General features: G+C 45.9%; 1 protein-coding gene across 1 annotated transcript in view; it reads left to right on the top strand.

Moving 5' to 3' along the window:
- Positions 1-25,530, top strand: part of ITGA1 (integrin subunit alpha 1) — a 334,632-nt gene that overhangs the window by 243,771 nt on the left and 65,331 nt on the right. Inside the window, exons 12-13 of the mRNA XM_063964201.1 lie at positions 329-473; positions 23,321-23,463. Of these exons, the coding sequence (XP_063820271.1) occupies positions 329-473; positions 23,321-23,463 (288 nt within the window). The remainder of the gene's footprint in view (positions 1-328; positions 474-23,320; positions 23,464-25,530) is intronic.

Genomic DNA, 25,530 nt, shown 5'->3' on the forward strand with positions numbered 1-25,530 from the left:
CATTTGGGGTAATTTACCCCTGTTACCTGACCACTGGTGTAGATCATTTGGATGGGCCAACCTAACGTATGATCTGAGCTGCTTGATGCAAACATAACCATAAAATACATTATACTGCTTATACTGCCTTGTGATGATATGTTACAGACTGTATTCATAGTGACAGCACAATGCTCCCATAAACAGCTGTATGGAGACAATACAGAAAGAAGACTCTCATATTGCTTTAGAAAAATCAGTTGTATTTATTACAATATGCAGAGAGCCCTAATGTATGTACTGTAATGGGACTGTCTTATAATCACTATCTCCTTATTATGATGTGTAGGACTGGGTGATGCTTGGAGCCGTTGGAGCCTATGACTGGAACGGAACCGTCGTCATGATTAAGTCTGATGCTATTGTCACACCTCAAAATAATTCATTTAAAACAAGGAAACATGAAGGAAATGAAGCTCTGGCAGCTTACCTTGGTGGGTGTCCCTAATAACAAATATGAGTCTTGTGTTTGTTACTCTTTATTTATCATGCCATTAATATAAGTTGCATTTTTTTAGTCAGTGAAGATGGTCAAAAATGATGCAATACTGTAAATTAATCGCCCCAAAATCAAAGGTGAACAATGCAGACTGCAGCCCCTATTATCCTCTCTGGGCCAATTTACCAGTCACTGAATGCTTCGCTTTTTGGAGCATGGCCCCAATGACTAGTGTTACCTGGATATTATATTACGTGTTCTGTCCTTATGGGGTGACTGTCATCAGTAATAAGCTCAATGTTCCTCCCTCCTCTGCTAACACCTCGAGCCTCTGTCTCGGGAGGACTTTTCTTTAAAAATTAGTGGATGCATAAAATCATATATGCAGCTATAATAAATTGTACTTTTCGGGGCTTCATTGCCAATCATGATGATTGCTCTAGATGTCCTCAATATCAATACAATACTATTTTTAATCAGATATTAAACATAGTTTAGATCTTTGACTATGAATTTATATTTAACCAGTGTTTGCCAGCGGCATCAATCGCATGGAAGTCTGTTAATGTTCAGCAGAACTAATTTTATAAAGACAGTAGTGCCATCTAATATTGTGATTTATATTTTATATTGATACCAAAATTTCTTTGTAAAGAATATTTACTTCAGGGATTAACACAAAAAGATGCTTGGGGCTAGTATCTCATGAGCAAGACACGTAAAGCTGCCCATGGGAGAAGCAGCTGGTCCTTGAGAGCTACGCCTGCAGCCCTGAGCGATGTACAATATATGCATATACAGTATTGTATATACATATAGTTATTTTGGACACGCGGAGCCTGCACACTGCATGCAATGTGTGTCAAGCTTCTGGTTTTTCCTTTATTTCTCCTCTCCCTGATGTCACATCAAGATCATATATACCTCACTTTCTTTCTTGGTCACTAAGCTATATATATATATATATACTGAAAACGCCATCCAAATTCATCCAACAGTTTTTGTGTGATGTTGGAATGAACAGACAGACAAAAATACCCACATTTGTTTTTTTTAAATACATAATTCATAAACAGTCCCCAGAACTGGGGCTATGTACACACACAACCTTTAAAGTTTTATTATATGTATAGATAATATTTCAGTCGTTGGAGCTTACCGAGCATCTGTGTCTTTGCCTTAAAGCCTTTATTCAGCCACAAAGAGCATCATTTACAGTTCAACATAAGTTCATTTGTCAAACATAATTACAGCATGTGTAGCAAGTTGCATTTGTATTTAGATTTTAACATACCTTGGGATGCCAGGACTGCCAAAAGAGTTTGTGGGGCCCGGGACTGATATAATAGGCAGGGCCCTCCCCCCCCGAAAAAATAAAATAAAATAATGAAATATAGGTATATATATATATATATATATATATATATATATATATATATAATAAGAATTTACTCACCGGTAATTCTATTTCTCGTAGTCCGTAGTGGATGCTGGGAACTCCGTAAGGACCATGGGGAATAGCGGGCTCCGAAGGAGGCTGGGCACTCTAGAAAGATCTTAGACTACCTGGTGTGCACTGGCTCCTCCCACTATGACCCTCCTCCAAGCCTCAGTTAGGATACTGTGCCCGGACGAGCGTACACAATAAGGAAGGATTTTGAATCCCGGGTAAGACTCATACCAGCCACACCAATCACACCGTACAACTCGTGATATGAAACCCAGTTAACAGTATGAAACAACAGAGCCTCTCAACAGATGGCTCAACAATAACCCAATTTAGTTAACAGTAACTATGTATAAGTATTGCAGATAAACCGCACTTGGGATGGGCGCCCAGCATCCACTACGGACTACGAGAAATAGAATTACCGGTGAGTAAATTCTTATTTTCTCTGACGTCCTAGTGGATGCTGGGAACTCCGTAAAGACCATGGGGATTATACCAAAGCTCCCAAACGGGCGGGAGAGTGCGGATGACTCTGCAACACCGAATGAGAGAACTCCAGGTCCTCCTCAGCCAGGGTATCAAATTTATAGAATTTTGCAAATGTGTTTGCCCCTGACCAAGTAGCAGCTCGGCAAAGTTGTAAAGCCGAGACCCCTCGGGCAGCCGCCCAAGATGAGCCCACCTTCCTTGTGGAATGGGCATTGACAGATTTTGGCTGTGGCAGGCCTGCCACAGAATGTGCAAGCTGAATTGTATTACAAATCCAACGAGCAATAGTCTGCTTAGAAGCAGGAGCACCCAGCTTGTTGGGTGCATATAGGATAAACAGCGAGTCAGATTTTCTGACTGTAGCCGTTCTGGAAACATATATTTTCAGTGCCCTGACAACGTCTAGCAACTTGGAGTCCTCCAAGTCCCTAGTAGCCGCAGGCACCACAATAGGCTGGTTCAGGTGAAACGCTGACACCACCTTTGGGAGAAACTGGGGACGAGTCCTCCATTCTGCCCTATCCATATGGAAAATCAGATAAGGGCTTTTACAGGACAAGGCCGCCAATTCTGATACTCGCCTGGCAGAAGCCAAGGCCAATAACATAACCACCTTCCACGTGAGATATTTCAGATCCACGGTTTTTAGTGGTTCAAACCAATGTGATTTTAAGAAACTCAACACCACGTTGAGATCCCAAGGTGCCACAGGGGGCACAAACGGGGGCTGAATATGCAGCACTCCTTTAACAAATGTCTGAACTTCAGGTACTGAAGCTAGTTCTTTTTGAAAGAAAATCGACAGAGCCGAGATCTGTACCTTAATGGAGCCCAGTTTTAGGCCCATATTTACTCCTGCTTGCAGGAAATGCAGAAATCGACCTAGTTGAAATTCCTCCGTTGGGGCCTTTTCGGCCTCACACCATGCAACATACTTCCACCATATGCGGTGATAATGAGTTGCTGTGACCTCTTTCCTGGCTGTAATAAGCGTAGGAATGACTTCCTCCGGAATGCCCTTTTCCTTCAGGATCCGGCGTTCAACCGCCATGCCGTCAAACGCAGCCGCGGTAAGTCTTGGAACAGACAGGGCCCCTGCTGTAGCAGGTCTTGTCTGAGCGGCAGAGACCACGGGTCCTCTGAGATCATCTCTTGAAGTTCCGGGTACCACGCTCTTCTTGGCCAATCCGGAACCACGAGAATTGTGTTTACTCCTCGCTTTCTTATTATTCTCAATACCTTTGGTATGAGAGGTAGAGGAGGGAACACATAAACTGACCGGTACACCCACGGTGTCACTAGAGCGTCCACAGCTATCGCCTGAGGGTCTCTTGACCTGGCGCAATACCTCTCTAGTTTTTTGTTTAGGCGGGACGCCATCATGTCCACCTGTGGACGACCCCATTGATTTACAATCATTTGGAAGACTTCTGGATGAAGTCCCCACTCTCCCGGGTGGAGGTCGTGCCTGCTGAGAAAGTCTGCTTCCCAGTTGTCCACTCCCGGGATGAACACTGCTGACAGTGCTAGTACATGATTCTCCGCCCATCGGAGAATTCTTGTGGCTTCTGCCATTGCCATCCTGCTTCTTGTGCCGCCCTGTCGATTCACATGGGCGACTGCCGTGATGTTGAGTAGAGGGTGAAAAGGAATGGTGAAGGGAATTGGCGCTGAGAGAGTGTGTAGAGATCAGTACTTATCATGGATAACGTGATGACTCGGATCTGCGGGTGTTTTTCTTATTCTTCTTTGGTTTTCCTCACTCCAATGTTCTCCCAATGAGTTTATCAGTACGGAAAAAACATAAAAATGACTAGGGGTTAACCGCTGATATATAGGAATATTCTAAAGAAGCTTCTTAAGAGATGGGGTCTATTTTCTCCAAAAACAGTATGTATAGTGGTAGATATACCTGGCTTACATAAGTAAATCTATTCACAATGCTCATCAAGGTTTCTTTCAAGATATTACATCATCGGGATATCTCTCTAAAACAAATGCATACCTCCACTTACACAGGACAAATGTGATGATAAACCTATCAAGGTATCTTTTATATTGGGATCGCAATCCTGACGGTATGCATGTTGAGATAGTGGAATTAATTTCTTATTGTGCGTACCTCACTTACACTTATATAGTGTGCTATCCTCTCATCAAGGTATCTTTATAAAACATGGATGCGTACCAGTACTCACAGATGTTATCGATATGGTATGCTCATCAAGGTTTCTTTGTTTTTCTTCAATTCGAATGGAGACTCTTATAAAAGGTATATAATTTTTTAATAGATTATAAACATGAAAATAAAATATTATAAAATGTTGGCTGCAGGCAGCGGCCACCCATGTGGGGGATTGGTTGGACCAACTTTATCCAGACGTGAGGGACCGGTATCCTGACTGACTGAATCGTAAACAAACAAAAGTGGTCGTACCTTTCCCACAGCACGGGTGGGGCAGTGTCCAGCAGGCAATAGTCCTCAGCCAACGCGTTTCGAGTGGGTTACTCTTTGTCAAGGCCGTGATGTTGTCTGACTGGATCAGCACCGGCTGGTGTAGGAGCAGGGATTTTGCTTGACTTTGGGCATTGTAAATGGCCCTTAGTTCCAGAATATTTATGTGAAGGGCAGTCTCCTGACTTGACCATAGTCCTTGGAAGTTTCTTCCCTTTGTGACTGCGCCCCAGCCTCGTAGGCTGGCATCCGTGGTCACCAGGACCCAGTCCTGTATGCCGAATCTGCGGCCCTCCAGAAGATGAGCACTCTGCAGCCACCACAGAAGAGACACCCTGGTTCTTGGGGACAGGGTTATCAAGCGATGCATCTGAAGATGCGATCCGGACCACTTGTCCAACAGGTCCCACTGAAAAATTCTGGCATGGAACCTGCCGAATGGAATTGCTTCGTAAGAAGCTACCATCTTTCCCAGGACCCGCGTGCAGTGATGCACCGATACCTGTTTTGGTTTTAGGAGGTCTCTGACTAGAGAAGACAACTCCCTGGCTTTCTCCTCCGGGAGAAACACTCTTTTCTGGACTGTGTCCAGAATCATTCCCAGGAACAGTAGACGTGTCGTCGGAACCAGCTGTGACTTTGGGATATTCAGAATCCAGCCGTGCTGGTGCAGCACTTCCTGAGATAGTGCTACTCCCACTAACAACTGTTCCTTGGATCGTGCCTTTATTAGGAGATCGTCCAAGTATGGGATAATTAAAACTCCCTTTTTTCGAAGGAGTATCATCATTTCCGCCATAACCTTGGTAAATACCCTCTGTGCCGTGGAGAGTCCAAACGGCAGCGTCTGGAATTGGTAATGGTAATCCTGTACCACAAATCTGAGGTACTCCTGGTGAGGATGGTAAATGGGGACATGCAGGTAAGCATCCTTGATGTCCAGGGATACCATGTAAAATCCCCCTCGTCCAGGCTTGCAATAACCGCCCTGAGCGATTCCATCTTGAACTTGAATTTTTTTATGTATGTGTTCAAGGATTTCAAATTTAAAATGGGTCTCACCGAACCGTCCGATTTCGGCACCACAAATAGTGTGGAATAGTAACCCCGGCCTTGTTGAAGTAGGGGTACCCTGATTATCACCTGCTGGGAATACAGCTTGTGAATCGCTGCTAGCACCGCCTCCCTGTCTGAGGGAGCAATCGGCAAGGCAGATTTTAGGAACCGGTGGGGTGGAGCCGCCTCGAATTCCAGCTTGTATCCCTGAGATACTATTTGAAGGATCCAGGGATCCACCTGTGAGCGAGCCCACTGATCGCTGAAATTCATGAGGCGGGCCCCCACCGTACCTGGCTCCGCCTGTGGAGCCCCACCGTCATGCGGCGGACTTGGAAGAGGAAGCGGGGGAGGACTTTTGTTCCTGGGAACCTGCAGTTTGCTGCAGCCTTTTTCCCCTACCTCTGCCTCTAGACAGAAAAGACCCTCCTTTTCCCCGCTTGTTTTTCTGGGTCCGAAAGGACTGAACCTGATAAAATGGCGCCTTCTTAGGCTGTGAGGGGACATGGGGTAAAAATGCTGACTTCCCAGACGTTGCTGTGGAAACTAGGTCGGAGAGACCATCCCCAAATAATTCCTCCCCTTTATAAGGCAAAACTTCCATGTGCCTTTTGGAATCTGCATCTCCAGTCCACTGGCGAGTCCATAAGCATCTCCTAGCAGAGATGGATAATGCACTTTAGATGCCAGCCAGCAGATTTCCCTCTGTGCATCTCTCATGTATAAGACTGAGTCTTTGATATGGTCAATTGTTAGCAGAATCGTGTCTCTGTCTAATGTGTCAATATTTTCTGACAGTTTATCTGACCACGCAGCGGCAGCACTGCACATCCATGCTGACGCAATAGCTGGTCTAAGTATAATGCCTGAGTGTGTATATACAGACTTCAGGATCGCCTCCTGCTTTCTATCAGCAGGTTCCTTAAGGGCGGCCGTATCCTGGGACGGTAGTGCCACCTTTTTAGACAAACGTGTGAGCGCTTTATCCACCCTAGGGGGTGTTTCCCAACGCAACCTATCCTCTGGCGGGAAAGGGAACGCCATTAGTATCTTCTTAGGAATTACCAATTTCTTATCAGGGGAAGCCCACGCTTCTTCACACACTTCATTTAATTCATCTGACGGGGGAAAAACTACAGGTAGTTTTTTCTCCCCAAACATAATACAGGTTGAGTATCCCATATCCAAATATTCCGAAATACGGAATATTCCGAAATACGGACTTTTTTGAGTGATAGTGAGATAGTGAAACCTTTATTTTTTGATGACTCAATGTACACAAACTTTGTTTAATACACAAAGTTATTAAAAATATTGTAATAAATGACATTCAGGGTGTGTGTATAAGGTGTATATGAAACATAAATGAATTGTGTGAATGTAGACACACTTTGTTTAATGTACAAAGTTATAAAAAATATTGGCTAAAATGACCTTCAGGCTGTGTGTATAAGGCAGTGATTTTCAACCTTTTTTCACTCGCGGCACACCAAACAATATTTTAAAATTGCCAAGGCACACCATCCGTTCCCCACAGAAAAAAACTAAAAAACACACATTGGCCTTCACAGTAATAAAAAATCCACACATACATTGGCCTACATAGAAAAAACAATCACATTGCTCCCCACATAAATCATGTTGCTCACACATAAATCAATCAATCACATTTCTCCCCACATAAATCCTATTGCGCCCCACATGAATTATTCACACTGTTCCCCCCTTCATAAATCCTATTGCTCCCCACAGGAGAAATAACATAAAAAATATTAGCCCCTTCCGGGCAGCTGTCCTCCTCCCTGTCCCTCAGTTACGGGGGTTGTTCATAGTGGATTGCTGCGAATACTGAGCAGCGTGCGGTCAGGCAGGTGTGGATGTGGATGGGCAAGGAAAGCTGTGGATGCACGCGGGAACTGGAAGAAGTGTATGCAGGCAGGCAGGTGGGCTGGCTGGGTGGTGAGATGCGGCGGCCGTGACCTATGACATCACACCGCCGCGTCAACGCGGCACAGGTCACAGCCAGAGCATAAATGATCCTCTAAGAAGAGCCCGGGCCAACAGTTCACTCTGAAGGTGCAGGAAGCTGCTCTGGCTCCGCGGCACACCTTGCAACTGGTCGCGGCACACTAGTGTGCCACGGCACACTGGTTGAAAAAGCCTGGTATAAGGTGTACATGAAACATAAATGTATTCTGTGCTTAGATTTAGGTCCCATCACTATGATATCTCATTATGGTATGCAATTATTCCAAAATACGGAAAAATCCGATATCCAAAATACGTCTGGTCCCAAGCATTTTGGATAAGGGATATTCAACCTGTACCCTTTTTTGTGGTACCTGGATGTAAATCAGAAATATTTAACACCTCTTTCATTGCCTCAATCATGCAGTGAATGGCCTTAACGGGCATTAAATTTGACTCATAGTCGTCGACACTGGTGTCAGTATCCGTGTCGACATCTACTTGTGCCATCTGAGATAGCAGGCGTTTCAGAGCCCCTGATGACTTTTGAGACACCTGGACAGGCACGAGCTGAAGACTCGGTTGTCCCACAGTCGGCATGTCGTCAAATTTTTTATGTAAGGAGTCTATACGTGCACTCATTTCCTGCCATAAACTCATCCACTCAGGTGTCTGCCCCCCAGGGGGTGACATCCCTGCTAAAGGCATCTGCTCCCCCTCCACATCATTATCCTCCTCAAACATGTCGACACAGCCGTACCGACACACTCCACACACACAGGGAATGCTCAGAGGACAGGACCCACAAAAAGCCCTTTGGGGGGACAGAGTAAGAGTATGCCAGCACACACCAGAGCGCTATATATATACAGGGACTAACTGAGTTATGTCCCTAATAGCTGCTTTTCAATAAAATATATATATATATATACTGCCAAATTTAATGCCCCCCCTCTCTTTTCCCTCTTACTGGTACTGTAGATTGCAGGGAAGAGCCAGGGAGCTTCCTTCCAGCGGAGCTGTGAGGGAAAAATGGCGCCAGTGTGCTGAGGAGATAGGCTCCGCCCCTTTTTCGCGGCCTATTCTCCCGCTTTTTATGGAATTCTGGCAGGGGTATTTACCTCATATATAGCCCCTGGGGCTATATATTGAGGTATTTTAGCCAGCCAAGGTGTTTTTATTGCTGCCTCAGGGCGCCCCCCCCCCCCAGCGCCCTGCACCCTCAGTGACCGGAGTGTGAAGTGTGTGAGAGGAGCAATGGCGCACAGCTGCAATGCTGTGCGCTACCTTGGTGAAGACAGAGTCTTCATGCCGCCGATTTTCCGGACCATCTTCTTGCTTCTGGCTCTGTAAGGGGGACGGCGGCGCGGCTCCGGGACCGAACATCAAGGCTGGGCCTGCGGTCGATCCCTCTGGAGCTAATGGTGTCCAGTAGCCTAAGAAGCCCAATCCGGCTGCAAGCAGGCGAGTTCGCTTCTTCTCCCCTTAGTCCCTCGCTGCAGTGAGCCTGTTGCCAGCAGGTCTCACTGAAAATAAAAAAATCTAAGACTATTACTTTCTAAGAGCTCAGGAGAGCCCCTAGTGTGCATCCAATCTCGGCCGGGCACGAAATCTAACTGAGGCTTGGAGGAGGGTCATAGTGGGAGGAGCCAGTGCACACCAGGTAGTCTAAGATCTTTCTAGAGTGCCCAGCCTCCTTCGGAGCCCGCTATTCCCCATGGTCCTTACGGAGTTCCCAGCATCCACTAGGACGTCAGAGAAATATACACTGCTCAAAAAAATAAAGGGAACACTTACACAACACAATGTAACTCCAAGTCAATCACACTTCTGTGAAATCAAACTGTCCACTTAGGAAGCAACACTGATTGACAATCAATTTCACATGCTGTTGTGCAAATGGAATAGACAACAGGTGGGAATTATAGGCAATTAGCAAAACACCCCCAATAAAGGAGTTGTTCTGCAGGTTGTGACCACAGACCACTTCTCAGCTCCTATGCTTTCTGGCTGATGTTTTGGTCACTTTTGAAAGCTGGCGGTGCTTTCACTCTAGTGGTAGCATGAGACTACAACCCACACAAGTGGCTCAGGTAGTGCAGCTCATCCAGGATGGCACATCAATGCGAGCTGTGGCAAGAAGGTTTGCTGTGTCTGTCAGCGTAGTGTCCAGAGCATGGAGGCGCTACCAGGAGACAGGCCAGTACATCAGGAGACGTGGAGGAGGCCGTAGGAGGGCAACAACCCAGCAGCAGGACCGCTACCTCCGCAATTGTGCAAGGAGGAACAGGAGGAGCACTGCCAGAGCCCTGCAAAATGACCTTCAGCAAGCCACAAATGTGCATGTGTCTACTCAAACGATCAGAAACAGACTCCATGTGGGTGGTATGAGGGCCCGACGTCCGCAGGTGGGGGTTGTGCTTAGAGCCCAAAACCGTGCAGGATGTTTGGCATTTGCCAGAGAACACCAAGATTGGCAAATTCACCTCTGGCGCCCTATGCTCTTCACAGATGAAAGCAGGTTCTCACTGAGCACATGTGACAGACGTGACAGAGTCTGGAGACGCCAAGGAGAATGTTCTGCTGCCTGCAACATCCTCCAGCATGACCGGTTTGGCAGTGGGTCAGTAATGGTGTGGGGTGGCATTTCTTTGGGGGGCCGCAAAGCCCTCCATGTGCTCGCCAGAGGTAACCTGACTGCCATTAGGTACCGAGATGAGATCCTCAGACCCCTTGTGAGACCATATGCTGGTGCGGTTGGCCCTGGGTTCTCCCTAATGCAAGACAATGCTAGACCTCATATGGCTGGAGTGTGTCAGCAGTTCCTGCAAGACGAAGGCATTGATGCTATGGACTGGCCTGCCCGTTCCCCAGACCTGAATCCAATTGAGCACATCTGGGACATCATGTCTCGCTCCATCCACCAACGCCACGTTGCACCACAGACTGTCCAGGAGTTAGCGGATGCTTTAGTCCAGGTCTGGGAGGAGATCCCTCAGGAGACCATCCGCCACCTCACCAGGAGCATGCCCAGGCATTGTAGGGAGGTCATACAGGCACGTGGAGGCCACACACACTACTGAGCCTCATTTTGACTTGTTTTAAGGACATTACATCAAAGTTGGATCAGCCTGTAGTGTGTGTTTCCACTTTAATTTTGAGTGTGACTCCAAATCCAGACCTCCATGGGTTAATAAATTTGATTTCCATTGATAATTTTTGTGGGATTTTGTTGTCAGCACATTCATCTATGTAAAGAACAAAGTATTTAATAAGAATATTTAATTCATTCAGATCTAGGATGTGTTATTTTAGTGTTCCCTTTATTTTTTTGAGCAGTGTATATATATATATATATATATATATATACTGTATATAAAAATGTAATTCCTGTACACATAGCCATGAAAACATATTATGCCCCTGTACCTGTCAGGGGTTCTGCTCATCGTTAGGGCCAGGATCCCCCTACCTGGCCACCACTGCCGGCCGCTGTTCACGGCTGCCCCCTCTTCAAGAGCAGCTGCTATCTATGGGCCCCATTGACCCCCCCTCCCATGCCCGCAGCTCTAGATACCCGTCGTCCGCCCGTGCAGCAGACACTCAGTATTCCGTATGGAATACTATTGAAAATGTAACCCCCAAAATGGCCACGCCTCCTCTAGCATATTTAATAACTGTCTCCTCTAAGGGCGGCAGCCATTTTGGGAGGGCATATTCAATAGTATTCAATACGGAGTACTGAGTGTCTGTTGTACTGACGCGCCGGGCATCATGAGCAGCAGGCGGGGCCGGGGACGAACGGAGGCCCATTGCACAGCAGCGGAAATATCGGCGGGCGGTATAAGTGGCCTGGGCCCTCTCCTCTTTGTCAGAGTGGCCGGGCCCGGGACAGTTATATCCCCAGCACCCCCTTGATGGTGGCTCTGTGGAATGCTATAGGTGCCTGGTAACACAGGACTCAGGTGAAGAAATGTCAAAGTACAGTATTGCACTGGAGGTATAAACAGAAGATATCAGGTTTATAAACGTACCTGGAATAATGTGTGATCCCACTAAGTAATCAGCAATAAATAGACAACATATGATCTAATAATAGATCACTAAAGAATATAGGCGGGATGCAGCAATGCACCAAGCTCCAGAATGAGATACATTCCGGAGCTTGGATGTGGTGTGGTTGCTTCTTTTTGTGTCTCCCTCCTGAGAGGGATCCAATCAGATCCCTCTGAGGCGTATTCATCACTTGACGCTTGCGCAGAAGGACTCGTGTGTCCTAAACCCGAAAGTCCTTCTCTTTCGCAAAAGACAGCTCTTATCTCATTGTGATTTACTGCAATCATATGGCGTTAATAAACGCCATCATGCTTGCAGTGAGTGGTGGGATAGTTTGCATGCACATTGTGATGTGTCATGCATCCCGCCTTTTGTCAGATTATGCAGAGACTCAGATTGACAGTAACATGCATTTGTTTTAAGAGGAGCCAAGGAAAGTCACGTCATGGCAGATTTACATACAAACGTAGTTGAGTAATGTTTTGCAACTTTAGATGCATGGAAAGTCCTATGCACAAAGGTGCTGTTGTGATCAGAGAGTGATGGGTGTACCTGGGCAGTGACTGGGAGGTGGCTAGTGGTGCACGCAATAATGGTCTGCTCAGTTTGTGTGTCATGGGAGCAGAGCCGGCCCTAATCAATATGATGTCCTAGGCAAGATTTTGGCTGGTGCCCTGTAGCACCAGCGCTAGTTCCGCCTCTGACCCTGCAACCCTTTCCCAGCACCATCACTCCTCACTCATCACAGTCTTCATTTTGGTGTTTCTAGTACTTTCTACCCCCTATATTTTAAATAGGAACAGTGCGCACATTCGGCGCACAGCCCAAAAAGGGGCGTGTTCTTGCTGGGAAGGGGCATGGCCACACAATAGTACCCCCAATTCAAATTACGCCACACAATAGTGCAACTTTATGCACATTTTATTATGAGATAGTGTCCCTTATTCATGTTACATCACACAGTAGTACCACTTTACCTTATAAACGTTACCCCTCACAGTAGTGCCCCATATTCACATTACACCACACCATATTGCTCTTTATTCACATTAGACCAAACAGTAGTGCCCTAACTATATGTTACACCACACAGTAGAGCACCATATACACATAATGCCACACATTAGTATTGCCTTTATACACATAATACCACACAGTAATGCCCCTTACACATAGGACACACATTACTAATGTCCTTATAAACATAATGCTCCTTACACATTATACCAACCTTTGTTAATGCCCTTATACACATAATGTCCCTTACACATATGCTGCACATTATTAATGCCCTTATACACATAAGGACACACATAGTGCCCCTTACACATATGCCGCACAATATTAATGCTCTTATACACATAATGACACACATCGTGCCCCTTACACATATGGCGCACAGTATTAGTGCCCTTATACCCATAATGACACACATAGTGCCCTATACACATATGCCACACATTATTAATGCATTTATACACATGACACACATAATGCTCCTTACACATATGCCACACATTATTAATGCATTTATACACATGACACACATAATGCCCCTTACACATATGCCGAACACTATTGCATAAACAACCCACCCGCACACAGCACTCACATGGCTGTCAACACTGTGACCTCTGCCTCTGCTTGGATACAGATGTGTTCTCATACATCTTGCCTCAATACACCATGCAGCAGGAGATGCCTGGCATGAGTCAGCTGGCAACTCTGCTAACGTCGGGCACCTTTTTTGATGAAAATGCATCTTATTTGCATTACTATGTGGCTAAGATGCACAAGCAGCTTCTGCTGATTAAGATGATATGCGGCATGCCTATATTCTGTGTGCGACTGTGGCTGAATCTGCATACGAAATGCTACATTACAGTGATTTCCAGGAATACACAATAACATAGCAATTTGTATGTAGATACAACTGCAGTCACACACAGAATATAGGGATGCAGCATATCGTTTTAATCAGCAGAAGCTGCTAGTGCCCATAGGTATACCAATTACCCTAGGCATTTGCCTAGCTTGACTATGCCTAGGGTTGACTCTGCATGGGAGTGTCATGGGCATGTCACAGAGGCATATCCACAGGCATAGGAGGTGGTGGTCAGATGGAGAAACAACCTGCCATAGGACCAGCGCAAGTTTCGATGTTGTGACCGATGATGGAGTACAAGGATGCACCAGTCGCTATTACAGCGTACATGCATGCTAAATGTGAGCGTTTTGCATAAATGTACTCAAAGGAGTTTGTAGCGGCAGTCACACAAACTGGCAGACGGGCGACCAGCAGTAGATGCTGGAACCGCTGGAACTTCTGTGTACGTGATGAAGAATCAGGTCCAAGCATCTCAATAACATGTCTCATAGCCAATACAGACTGATAGCACACAACTACCCAGCGTATACATCCAAATGTAAAGTACCTACAAAAGTGACATCAGTTCAGTTTCCTGATCCATGGTCCTAAAACAGGAATTATTAATATGGGTGAATGAAATATATGGGAAATAGTAGACGGGTAAAACAACCTGGTGGTTCCTGAGCACCACACTGGGGATGGGATGAATCAAGCATCACATTTTGCATGCAATGCATCCCGTCATTCTTCGCAAACATAACTGCGTTTATTAATGCTGTAAGCTTGACGAAAATTACCAAGGACAGCTCTCCCGGTAAGAGTTTATGTCCTGGAGTCCTATCTGCACATGTGCATCTGCCGATGGGGGTGCTGGGAAAACACAGTAAAAGAAGCCCATAGGCTTCTATTGGGCAATGCCATCTAAAGATGTCATTTCCTACTGCGTCCAACGGAGCTAGGTACATATGCAGTAAGCAGCCAAACCTCTGGAAACTGCATTTTCGGAGACTTGACCACAAAACCGTCTTTGATGCATCCTGCCCTGGGCCTCACAGTTCTCACCATATAGAGACCTATGAGATGCATACAGTACATTTGACAGTGCAACATTTAACTAGAGATGAGCGCCGGAAATTTTTCGGGTTTTGTGTTTTGGTTTTGGGTTCGGTTCCGCGGCCGTGTTTTGGGTTCGACCGCGTTTTGGCAAAACCTCACCGAATTTTTTTGGTCGGATTCGGGTGTGTTTTGGATTCGGGTGTTTTTTTCCAAAAAACCTAAAAAACAGCTTAAATCATAGAATTTGGCGGTCATTTTGATCCCAAAGTATTATTAACCTCAAAAACCATAATTTCCACTCATTTTCAGTCTATTCTGAATACCTCACACCTCACAATATTATTTTTAGTCCTAAAATTTGCACCGAGGTCGCTGTGTGAGTAAGATAAGCGACCCTAGTGGCCGACACAAACACCGGGCCCATCTAGGAGTGGCACTGCAGTGTCACGCAGGATGGCCCTTCCAAAAAACCCTCCCCAAACAGCACATGACGCAAAGAAAAAAAGAGGCGCAATGAGGTAGCTGTGTGAGTAAGATTAGCGACCCTAGTGGCCGACACAAACACCGGGCCCATCTAGGAGTGGCACTGCAGTGTCACGCAGGATGTCCCTTCCAAAAAACCCTCCCCAAACAGCACATGACGCAAAGAAAAAAAGAGGCGCAATGAGGTAGCTGTGTGAGTAAGATAAGCGACCCTAGTGGCCGACACAAACACCGGGCCCATCTAGGAGTGTCACTGCAGTGTCACGCAGGATGTCCCTTCCAAAAAACCCTCCCCAAACAGCACATGACGCAAAGAAAAAAAGAGGCGCAATGAGGTAGCTGTGTGAGTAAGATAAGCGACCCTAGTGGCCGACACAAACACCGGGCCCATCTAGGAGTGGCACTGCAGTGTCACGCAGGATGTCCCTTCCAAAAAACCCTCCCCAAACAGCACATGACGCAAAGAAAAAGAAAAGAAAAAAGAGGTGCAAGATGGAATTGTCCTTGGGCCCTCCCACCCACCCTTATGTTGTATAAACAAAACAGGACATGCACACTTTAACCAACCCATCATTTCAGTGACAGGGTCTGCCACACGACTGTGACTGATATGACGGGTTGGTTTGGACCCCCCCCCCAAAAAGAAGCAATTAATCTCTCCTTGCACAAACTGGCTCTACAGAGGCAAGATGTCCACCTCATCATCACCCTCCGATATATCACCGTGTACATCCCCCTCCTCACAGATTATCAATTTGTCCCCACTGGAATCCACCATCTCAGCTCCCTGTGTACTTTGTGGAGGCAATTGCTGCTGGTCAATGTCTCCGCGGAGGAATTGATTATAATTCATTTTAATGAACATCATCTTCTCCACATTTTCTGGATGTAACCTCGTACGCCGATTGCTGACAAGGAGAGCGGCGGCACTAAACACTCTTTCGGAGTACACACTTGTGGGAGGGCAACTTAGGTAGAATAAAGCCAGTTTGTGCAAGGGCCTCCAAATTGCCTCTTTTTCCTGCCAGTATAAGTACGGACTGTGTGACGTGCCTACTTGGATGCGGTCACTCATATAATCCTCCACCATTCTATCAATGTTGAGAGAATCATATGCAGTGACAGTAGACGACATGTCCGTAATCGTTGTCAGGTCCTTCAGTCCAGACCAGATGTCAGCATCAGCAGTCGCTCCAGACTGCCCTGCATCACCGCCAGCGGGTGGGCTCGGAATTCTGAGCCTTTTCCTCGCACCCCCAGTTGCGGGAGAATGTGAAGGAGGAGATGTTGACAGGTCGCGTTCCGCTTGACTTGACAATTTTGTCACCAGCAGGTCTTTGAACCCCAGCAGACTTGTGTCTGCCGGAAAGAGAGATCCAAGGTAGGCTTTAAATCTAGGATCGAGCACGGTGGCCAAAATGTAGTGCTCTGATTTCAACAGATTGACCACCCGTGAATCCTTGTTAAGCGAATTAAGGGCTCCATCCACAAGTCCCACATGCCTAGCGGAATCGCTCCGTGTTAGCTCCTCCTTCAATGTCTCCAGCTTCTTCTGCAAAAGCCTGATGAGGGGAATGACCTGACTCAGGCTGGCAGTGTCTGAACTGACTTCACGTGTGGCAAGTTCAAAGGGCATCAGAACCTTGCACAACGTTGAAATCATTCTCCACTGCGCTTGAGACAGGTGCATTCCACCTACTATATCGTGCTCAATTGTATAGGCTTGAATGGCCTTTTGCTGCTCCTCCAACCTCTGAAGCATATAGAGGGTTGAATTCCACCTCGTTACCACTTCTTGCTTCAGATGATGGCAGGGCAGGTTCAGTAGTTTTTGGTGGTGCTCCAGTCTTCTGTACGTGGTGCCTGTACGCCGAAAGTGTCCCGCAATTCTTCTGGCCACCGACAGCATCTCTTGCACGCCCCTGTCGTTTTTTAAAAAATTCTGCACCACCAAATTCAAGGTATGTGCAAAACATGGGACGTGCTGGAATTTGCCCATATTTAATGCACACACAATATTGCTGGCGTTGTCCGATGCCACAAATCCACAGGAGAGTCCAATTGGGGTAAGCCATTCCGCGATGATCTTCCTCAGTTGCCGTAAGAGGTTTTCAGCTGTGTGCGTATTCTGGAAAGCGGTGATACAAAGCGTAGCCTGCCTAGGAAAGAGTTGGCGTTTGCGAGATGCTGCTACTGGTGCCGCCGCTGCTGTTCTTGCGGCGGGAGTCCATACATCTACCCAGTGGGCTGTCACAGTCATATAGTCCTGACCCTGCCCTGCTCCACTTGTCCACATGTCCGTGGTTAAGTGGACATTGGGTACAACTGCATTTTTTAGGACACTGGTGAGTCTTTTTCTGACGTCCGTGTACATTCTCGGTATCGCCTGCCTAGAGAAGTGGAACCTAGATGGTATTTGGTAACGGGGGCACACTGCCTCAATAAATTGTCTAGTTCCCTGTGAACTAACGGCGGATACCGGACGCACGTCTAACACCAACATAGTTGTCAAGGCCTCAGTTATCCGCTTTGCAGCAGGATGACTGCTGTGATATTTCATCTTCCTCGCAAAGGACTGTTGAACAGTCAATTGCTTACTGGAAGTAGTACAAGTGGGCTTACGACTTCCCCTCTGGGATGACCATCGACTCCCAGCAGCAACAACAGCAGCGCCAGCAGCAGTAGGCGTTACACGCAAGGATGCATCGGAGGAATCCCAGGCAGGAGAGGACTCGTCAGAATTGCCAGTGACATTGCCTGCAGGACTATTGGCATTCCTGGGGAAGGAGGAAATTGACACTGAGGGAGTTGGTGGGGTGGTTTGCGTGAGCTTGGTTACAAGAGGAAGGGATTTACTGGTCAGTGGACTGCTTCCGCTGTCACCCAAAGTTTTTGAACTTGTCACTGACTTATTATGAATGCGCTGCAGGTGACGTATAAGGGAGGATGTTCCGAGGTGGTTAACGTCCTTACCCCTACTTATTACAGCTTGACAAAGGGAACACACGGCTTGACACCTGTTGTCCGCATTTCTGTTGAAATACTTCCACACCGAAGAGCTGATTTTTTTGGTATTTTCACCAGGCATGTCAACGGCCATATTCCTACCACGGACAACAGGTGTCTCCCCGGGTGCCTGACTTAAACAAACCACCTCACCATCAGAATCCTCCTGGTCAATTTCCTCCCCAGCGCCAGCAACACCCATATCCTCCTCATCCTGGTGTACTTCAACACTGACATCTTCAATCTGACTATCAGGAACTGGACTGCGGGTGCTCCTTCCATCACTTGCAGGGGGCGTGCAAATGGTGGAAGGCGCATGCTCTTCACGTCCAGTGTTGGGAAGGTCAGGCATCGCAACCGACACAATTGGAGTCGGACTCTCCTTGTGGATTTGGGATTTCGAAGAACGCACAGTTCTTTGCGGTGCTACTGCTTTTGCCAGCTTTAGTCTTTTCATTTTTCTAGCGAGAGGCTGAGTGCTTCCATCCTCATGTGAAGCTGAACCACTAGCCATGAACATAGGCCAGGGCCTCAGCCGTTCCTTGCCACTCCGTGTGGTAAATGGCATATTGGCAAGTTTACGCTTCTCCTCCGACAATTTTATTTTAGGTTTTGGAGTCCTTTTTTTACTGATATTTGGTGTTTTGGATTTGACAGGCTCTGTACTATGACATTGGGCATCGGCCTTGGCAGACGACGTTGCTGGCATTTCATCGTCTCGGCCATGACTAGTGGCAGCAGCTTCAGCACGAGGTGGAAGTGGATCTTGATCTTTCCCTAATTTTGGAACCTCAACATTTTTGTTCTCCATATTTTAATAGGCACAACTAAAAGGCACCTCAGGTAAACAATGGAGATGGATGGATTGGATACTAGTATACAATTATGGACGGGCTGCCGAGTGCCGACACAGAGGTAGCCACAGCCGTGAACTACCGCACTGTACTGTGTCTGCTGCTAATATATAGACTGGTTGATAAAGAGATAGTATACTCGTAACTAGTATGTATGTATAAAGAAAGAAAAAAAAACCACGGTTAGGTGGTATATACAATTATGGACGGGCTGCCGAGTGCCGACACAGAGGTAGCCACAGCCGTGAACTACCGCACTGTACTGTGTCTGCTGCTAATATAGACTGGTTGATAAAGAGATAGTATACTCGTAACTAGTATGACTATAAAGAAAGAAAAAAAAACCACGGTTAGGTGGTATATACAATTATGGACGGGCTGCCGAGTGCCGACACAGAGGTAGCCACAGCCGTGAACTACCGCACTGTACTGTGTCTGCTGCTAATATATAGACTGGTTGATAAAGAGATAGTATACTCGTAACTAGTATGTATGTATAAAGAAAGAAAAAAAAACCACGGTTAGGTGGTATATACAATTATGGACGGGCTGCCGAGTGCCGACACAGAGGTAGCCACAGCCGTGAACTACTGCACTGTACTGTGTCTGCTGCTAATATATAGACTGGTTGATAAAGAGATAGTATACTCGTAACTAGTATGTATGTATAAAGAAAGAAAAAAAAACCACGGTTAGGTGGTATATACAATTATGGACGGGCTGCCGAGTGCCGACACAGAGGTAGCCACAGCCGTGAACTACCGCACTGTACTGTGTCTGCTGCTAATATAGACTGGTTGATAAAGAGATAGTATACTCGTAACTAGTATGACTATAAAGAAAGAAAAAAAAACCACGGTTAGGTGGTATATACAATTATGGACGGGCTGCCGAGTGCCGACACAGAGGTAGCCACAGCCGTGAACTACCGCACTGTACTGTGTCTGCTGCTAATATATAGACTGGTTGATAAAGAGATAGTATACTCGTAACTAGTATGTATGTATAAAGAAAGAAAAAAAAACCACGGTTAGGTGGTATATACAATTATGGACTGGCTGCCGAGTGCCGACACAGAGGTAGCCACAGCCGTGAACTACCGCACTGTACTGTGTCTGCTGCTAATATAGACTGGTTGATAAAGAGATAGTATACTCGTAACTAGTATGACTATAAAGAAAGAAAAAAAAACCACGGTTAGGTGGTATATACAATTATGGACGGGCTGCCGAGTGCCGACACAGAGGTAGCCACAGCCGTGAACTACCGCACTGTACTGTGTCTGCTGCTAATATATAGACTGGTTGATAAAGAGATAGTATACTCGTAACTAGTATGTATGTATAAAGAAAGAAAAAAAAACCACGGTTAGGTGGTATATACAATTATGGACGGGCTGCCGAGTGCCGACACAGAGGTAGCCACAGCCGTGAACTACCGCACTGTACTTTGTCTGCTGCTAATATAGACTGGTTGATAAAGAGATAGTATACTCGTAACTAGTATGTATGTATAAAGAAAGAAAAAAAAACCACGGTTAGGTGGTATATACAATTATGGACGGGCTGCCGAGTGCCGACACAGAGGTAGCCACAGCCGTGAACTACCGCACTGTACTGTGTCTGCTGCTAATATATAGACTGGTTGATAAAGAGATAGTATACTCGTAACTAGTATGTATGTATAAAGAAAGAAAAAAAAACCACGGTTAGGTGGTATATACAATTATGGACGGGCTGCCGAGTGCCGACACAGAGGTAGCCACAGCCGTGAACTACCGCACTGTACTGTGTCTGCTGCTAATATATAGACTGGTTGATAAAGAGATAGTATACTCGTAACTAGTATGTATGTATAAAGAAAGAAAAAAAAACCACGGTTAGGTGGTATATACAATTATGGACGGGCTGCCGAGTGCCGACACAGAGGTAGCCACAGCCGTGAACTACCGCACTGTACTGTGTCTGCTGCTAATATATAGACTGGTTGATAAAGAGATAGTATACTCGTAACTAGTATGTATGTATAAAGAAAGAAAAAAAAACCACGGTTAGGTGGTATATACAATTATGGACGGGCTGCCGAGTGCCGACACAGAGGTAGCCACAGCCGTGAACTACCGCACTGTACTGTGTCTGCTGCTAATATAGACTGGTTGATAAAGAGATAGTATACTCGTAACTAGTATGTATGTATAAAGAAAGAAAAAAAAACCACGGTTAGGTGGTATATACAATTATGGACGGGCTGCCGAGTGCCGACACAGAGGTAGCCACAGCCGTGAACTACCGCACTGTACTGTGTCTGCTGCTAATATAGACTGGTTGATAAAGAGATAGTATACTCGTAACTAGTATGACTATAAAGAAAGAAAAAAAAACCACGGTTAGGTGGTATATACAATTATGGACGGGCTGCCGAGTGCCGACACAGAGGTAGCCACAGCCGTGAACTACCGCACTGTACTGTGTCTGCTGCTAATATAGACTGGTTGATAAAGAGATAGTATACTACTAATATTATATATACTGGTGGTCAGGTCACTGGTCACTAGTCACACTGGCAGTGGCACTCCTGCAGCAAAAGTGTGCACTGTTTAATTTTAATATAATATTATGTACTCCTGGCTCCTGCTATAACCTATAACTGGCACTGCAGTGCTCCCCAGTCTCCCCCACAATTATAAGCTGTGTGAGCTGAGCACAGTCAGATATATATATACATTGATGCAGCACACTGGGCTGAGCTGTGCACACAGATATGGTATGTGACTGAGTCACTGTGTGTATCGTTTTTTTCAGGCAGAGAACGGATATATTAAATAAAACAAACAACTGCACTGTCTGGTGGTCACTGTGGTCGTCAGTCACTAAACTCTGCACTCTCTTCTACAGTATCACAGCCTCAGGTCAATCTCTCTCTCTCTCTCTCAACCCTAATCTAAATGGAGAGGACGCCAGCCACGTCCTCTCCCTATCAATCTCAATGCACGTGTGAAAATGGCGGCGACGCGCGGCTCCTTATATAGAATCCGAGTCTCGCGATAGAATCCGAGCCTCGCGAGAATCCGACAGCGTCATGATGACGTTCGGGCGCGCTCGGGTTAACCGAGCAAGGCGGGAAGATCCGAGTCGCTCGGACCCGTGAAAAAAAACATGAAGTTCGGGCGGGTTCGGATTCAGAGAAACCGAACCCGCTCATCTCTACATTTAACACTTCAATATCTGTAATGTAAAGAATGTGGTGTCCCATACAACATAGAGATGATCTCCTTTCACTTTAGACTATGAAAACCTGAATATGAAACGACAATACCAGGGATTGCTTTGTGAGGAAGGACGTCAATGAAACAGAAGGAGTGCTGCTACAGTGCAGGAAGCGGGAGCTGCGCTTTCTCCCAAGGGATGCTGTGTGCACTTTCTTGTTGTGTCTATACAGTACATTGCACATAACAATAGAAGTTTTAGATTCTCTGATGACAACATCAAATGTAGTGTAAGACAGTGACAGGATGCACTCTATGTCGCAGCTCACTGGGGCTGTTTCCTAAAAGTGTCTGTGTCTAGACCAAAGTCATTCAAAGGAACAACATTTGCAGGGTCCCATTCCTACGAATTCGGGAAACCTAGATGGACAATTTTCCATACTCCATATCTGAGCTACACTTTCCTGATCTCATTTAAACACTGGCCCAAGATCATGGTTGTAATATCAGCTATCGGCTGAGCACCAAATTTGTGGATCAGCAAGGCCCTCCTTCCTTGTGCACAAACATAAAGTGTACCTGGCGTCAGGTGTTTAGTGGGTGTAGCTTATATTTAATAGACTATAGCCAAGCAATCCACTGACATCTGGGACGTTCCTACTGAATTTATGGGCTGAATATTGGTCCAGCAAACACTGTGGCTGCCATAGCATATGAAGGAGACAGGTGAACTTTAACGCATGTTAATATTGAGTATATGCAATACTGCGCTATAGCATGGTCCCCAATAAGTTTCTCTCAGAAACAGTTATAGTAACCTCTGAATACATAAACGTTTTTGCTCACAGTTCATATTAATTGGGATTATGTCCTCTTTGTATTTTATATCATTAGGTTATACTGTAAGTTCTGCATTTATAAATGGAGAGGAAATCTACATTGCTGGGCAGCCACGATACAACCACACCGGCCAAGTTATCATCTACAAAATGAATGGAGAGAAGATTAATATACTGACAACATTAAATGGGGAGCAGGTAAGTGTATTCCTGAGTAGACAAGTAACTGATCATAGTGTTGTTATCACATTGAACAAACCCCCTACACACACTTAGGAAAACCATTCTGTGCACTGATTCCTTAATTCTGAGAATGTAGGGGGTCATTCCGAGTTGTTCGCTCATTATCTGTTTTCAGCAGCCGTGCAAACGCTATGCCGCCTCCCACTGGGACTGTATTTTAGATTAGCCGAAGTGCGAATGAAAAGGATCGCAGAGCGGCAGCAAATTTTTTTTGTGCAGTTTTAGAGTAGCTCAATACCTACTCAGCGCTTGTGATCACTTCAGACTGTTCAGTTCCTGTTTTGACGTCACAAACACACCCTGTGTTCGCCCAGCCACGCCTGCATTTTTCCTGTCACGCCCTGAAAACGGTCAGTTGACACCCAGAAACGCCCACTTCATGTCAATCATTCTGCGGCCAGCAGTGCGACTGAAATGCTTCGCTAGACCCTGTGTGAAATTACATTGGTCGTTGTAATAAAACGTCACGAGTGCGCATTGCGCCGCATATGCATGCGCAGAAGTGCTGTTTTTTGCCTCATCGCTGCACAGCGAACGAAAGCAGCTAGCGATCAACTCGGAATGACCACCGTAGTCTGTTAATTAGCTAGGAACTTGTAACCTAATTGAGGCATTTTAGTCATGTTATCAGTAAAAGGTGATCTCTCATCAGCCCAGTTCTGCAGGAACCAAAGAGGCATCACATGTTGGCAAGAACTGTCGTAGGTGTGTGTGATTGGATTATGTAGACCATGGATGGACTGGCCCACAGGGGTACAGGGGAAACCCCTGGTGGGCCCCGCTGCCTGGTGTAGATGTAGTTGTTCTTCAGGATGCAGAATGTAAGTCTTCAATGGGCTGTCGGTGTTGTCTTCTGCGTCATAAAAAGTCAAATTACGCCATATTTGAGCCACTATATTGCTGTTGGGTATTGTTTATATCATTTAGGTCAGAGTTTCCCAACCTCGGTTCTCAAGGCACCCTAACGTGCCAGATTTTAAGGATAACCATGCTTAGGCACAGGTGACTTAATTAGTTCCTGATTTAACAATCTGTGCTCAGCCATGGGTATCCTTAAAAACTGGACTGTTAGGGAGCTTTGAGGAACACGTTTGGGAATCACTGATTTAGATAAGCCAATCAATAGAATTAACAAACTGTTCTGTACTCTTCTGTTAAAAATTACTCCCTAACAATTGCACTTTATCCAGGTAATGTTAGGATGCACACAATGGCCCTCATTCCGAGTTGTTCGCTCGGTAAAAATCTTCGCATTGCAGCGATTTTCCGCTTAATGCGCATGCGCAATGTCCGCACTGCGACAAGTAAATTTGCTATGTAGTTAGGAATTTTACTCACGGCTTTTTCATCGTTCTGGCGATCGTAATGTGATTGACAGGAAATGGGTGTTACTGGGCGGAAACAGGCCGTTTTATGGGCGTGTGGGAAAAAACGCTACCGTTTCCGGAAAAAACGCAGGAGTGGCCGGAGAAACGGAGGAGTGTCTGGCCGAACGCTGGGTGTGTTTGTGACGTCAAACCAGGAACGACAAGCAGTGAAATGATCGCAGATGCCGAGTAAGTCTGGAGCTACTCAGAAACTGCTACAAGGTGTGTAATCACAATATTGCGAATACATCGTTCGCAATTTTAAGATGCTAAGATTCACTCCCAGTAGGCGGCGGCTTAGCATGAGCAAATCTGCTAAAATCCGCTTGCGAGCGAACAACTCGGAATGAGGGCCAATGTTCTTGGGAGGGCACAAAGCCATTTTGAAGGCCTGCCCCCAAGGTATTGTGTGTATCTCCATACCTACAATTTAAAGCTGCTCATGCACCTAAAGATTTATCTTCCAATCTGGCTCGTTGGAACGAAAATCTGGTAATGGATGGGAGCAAATGACAGCTGACCATTTGAAATGGTCAACTGTCATTTGCTCTCACCATGTCATTTGCTCCCATCCATTACCAGATTTTTGTTTCAAGCAGCCAGATTGGAAGATAAATCTTTAGGTGTATGGGCAGCTTTACTTGACTGTCTTATC

This window comes from Pseudophryne corroboree, chromosome 1 (assembly GCF_028390025.1).
Source record: "Pseudophryne corroboree isolate aPseCor3 chromosome 1, aPseCor3.hap2, whole genome shotgun sequence".
Lineage (NCBI taxonomy): Eukaryota > Metazoa > Chordata > Amphibia > Anura > Myobatrachidae > Pseudophryne > Pseudophryne corroboree.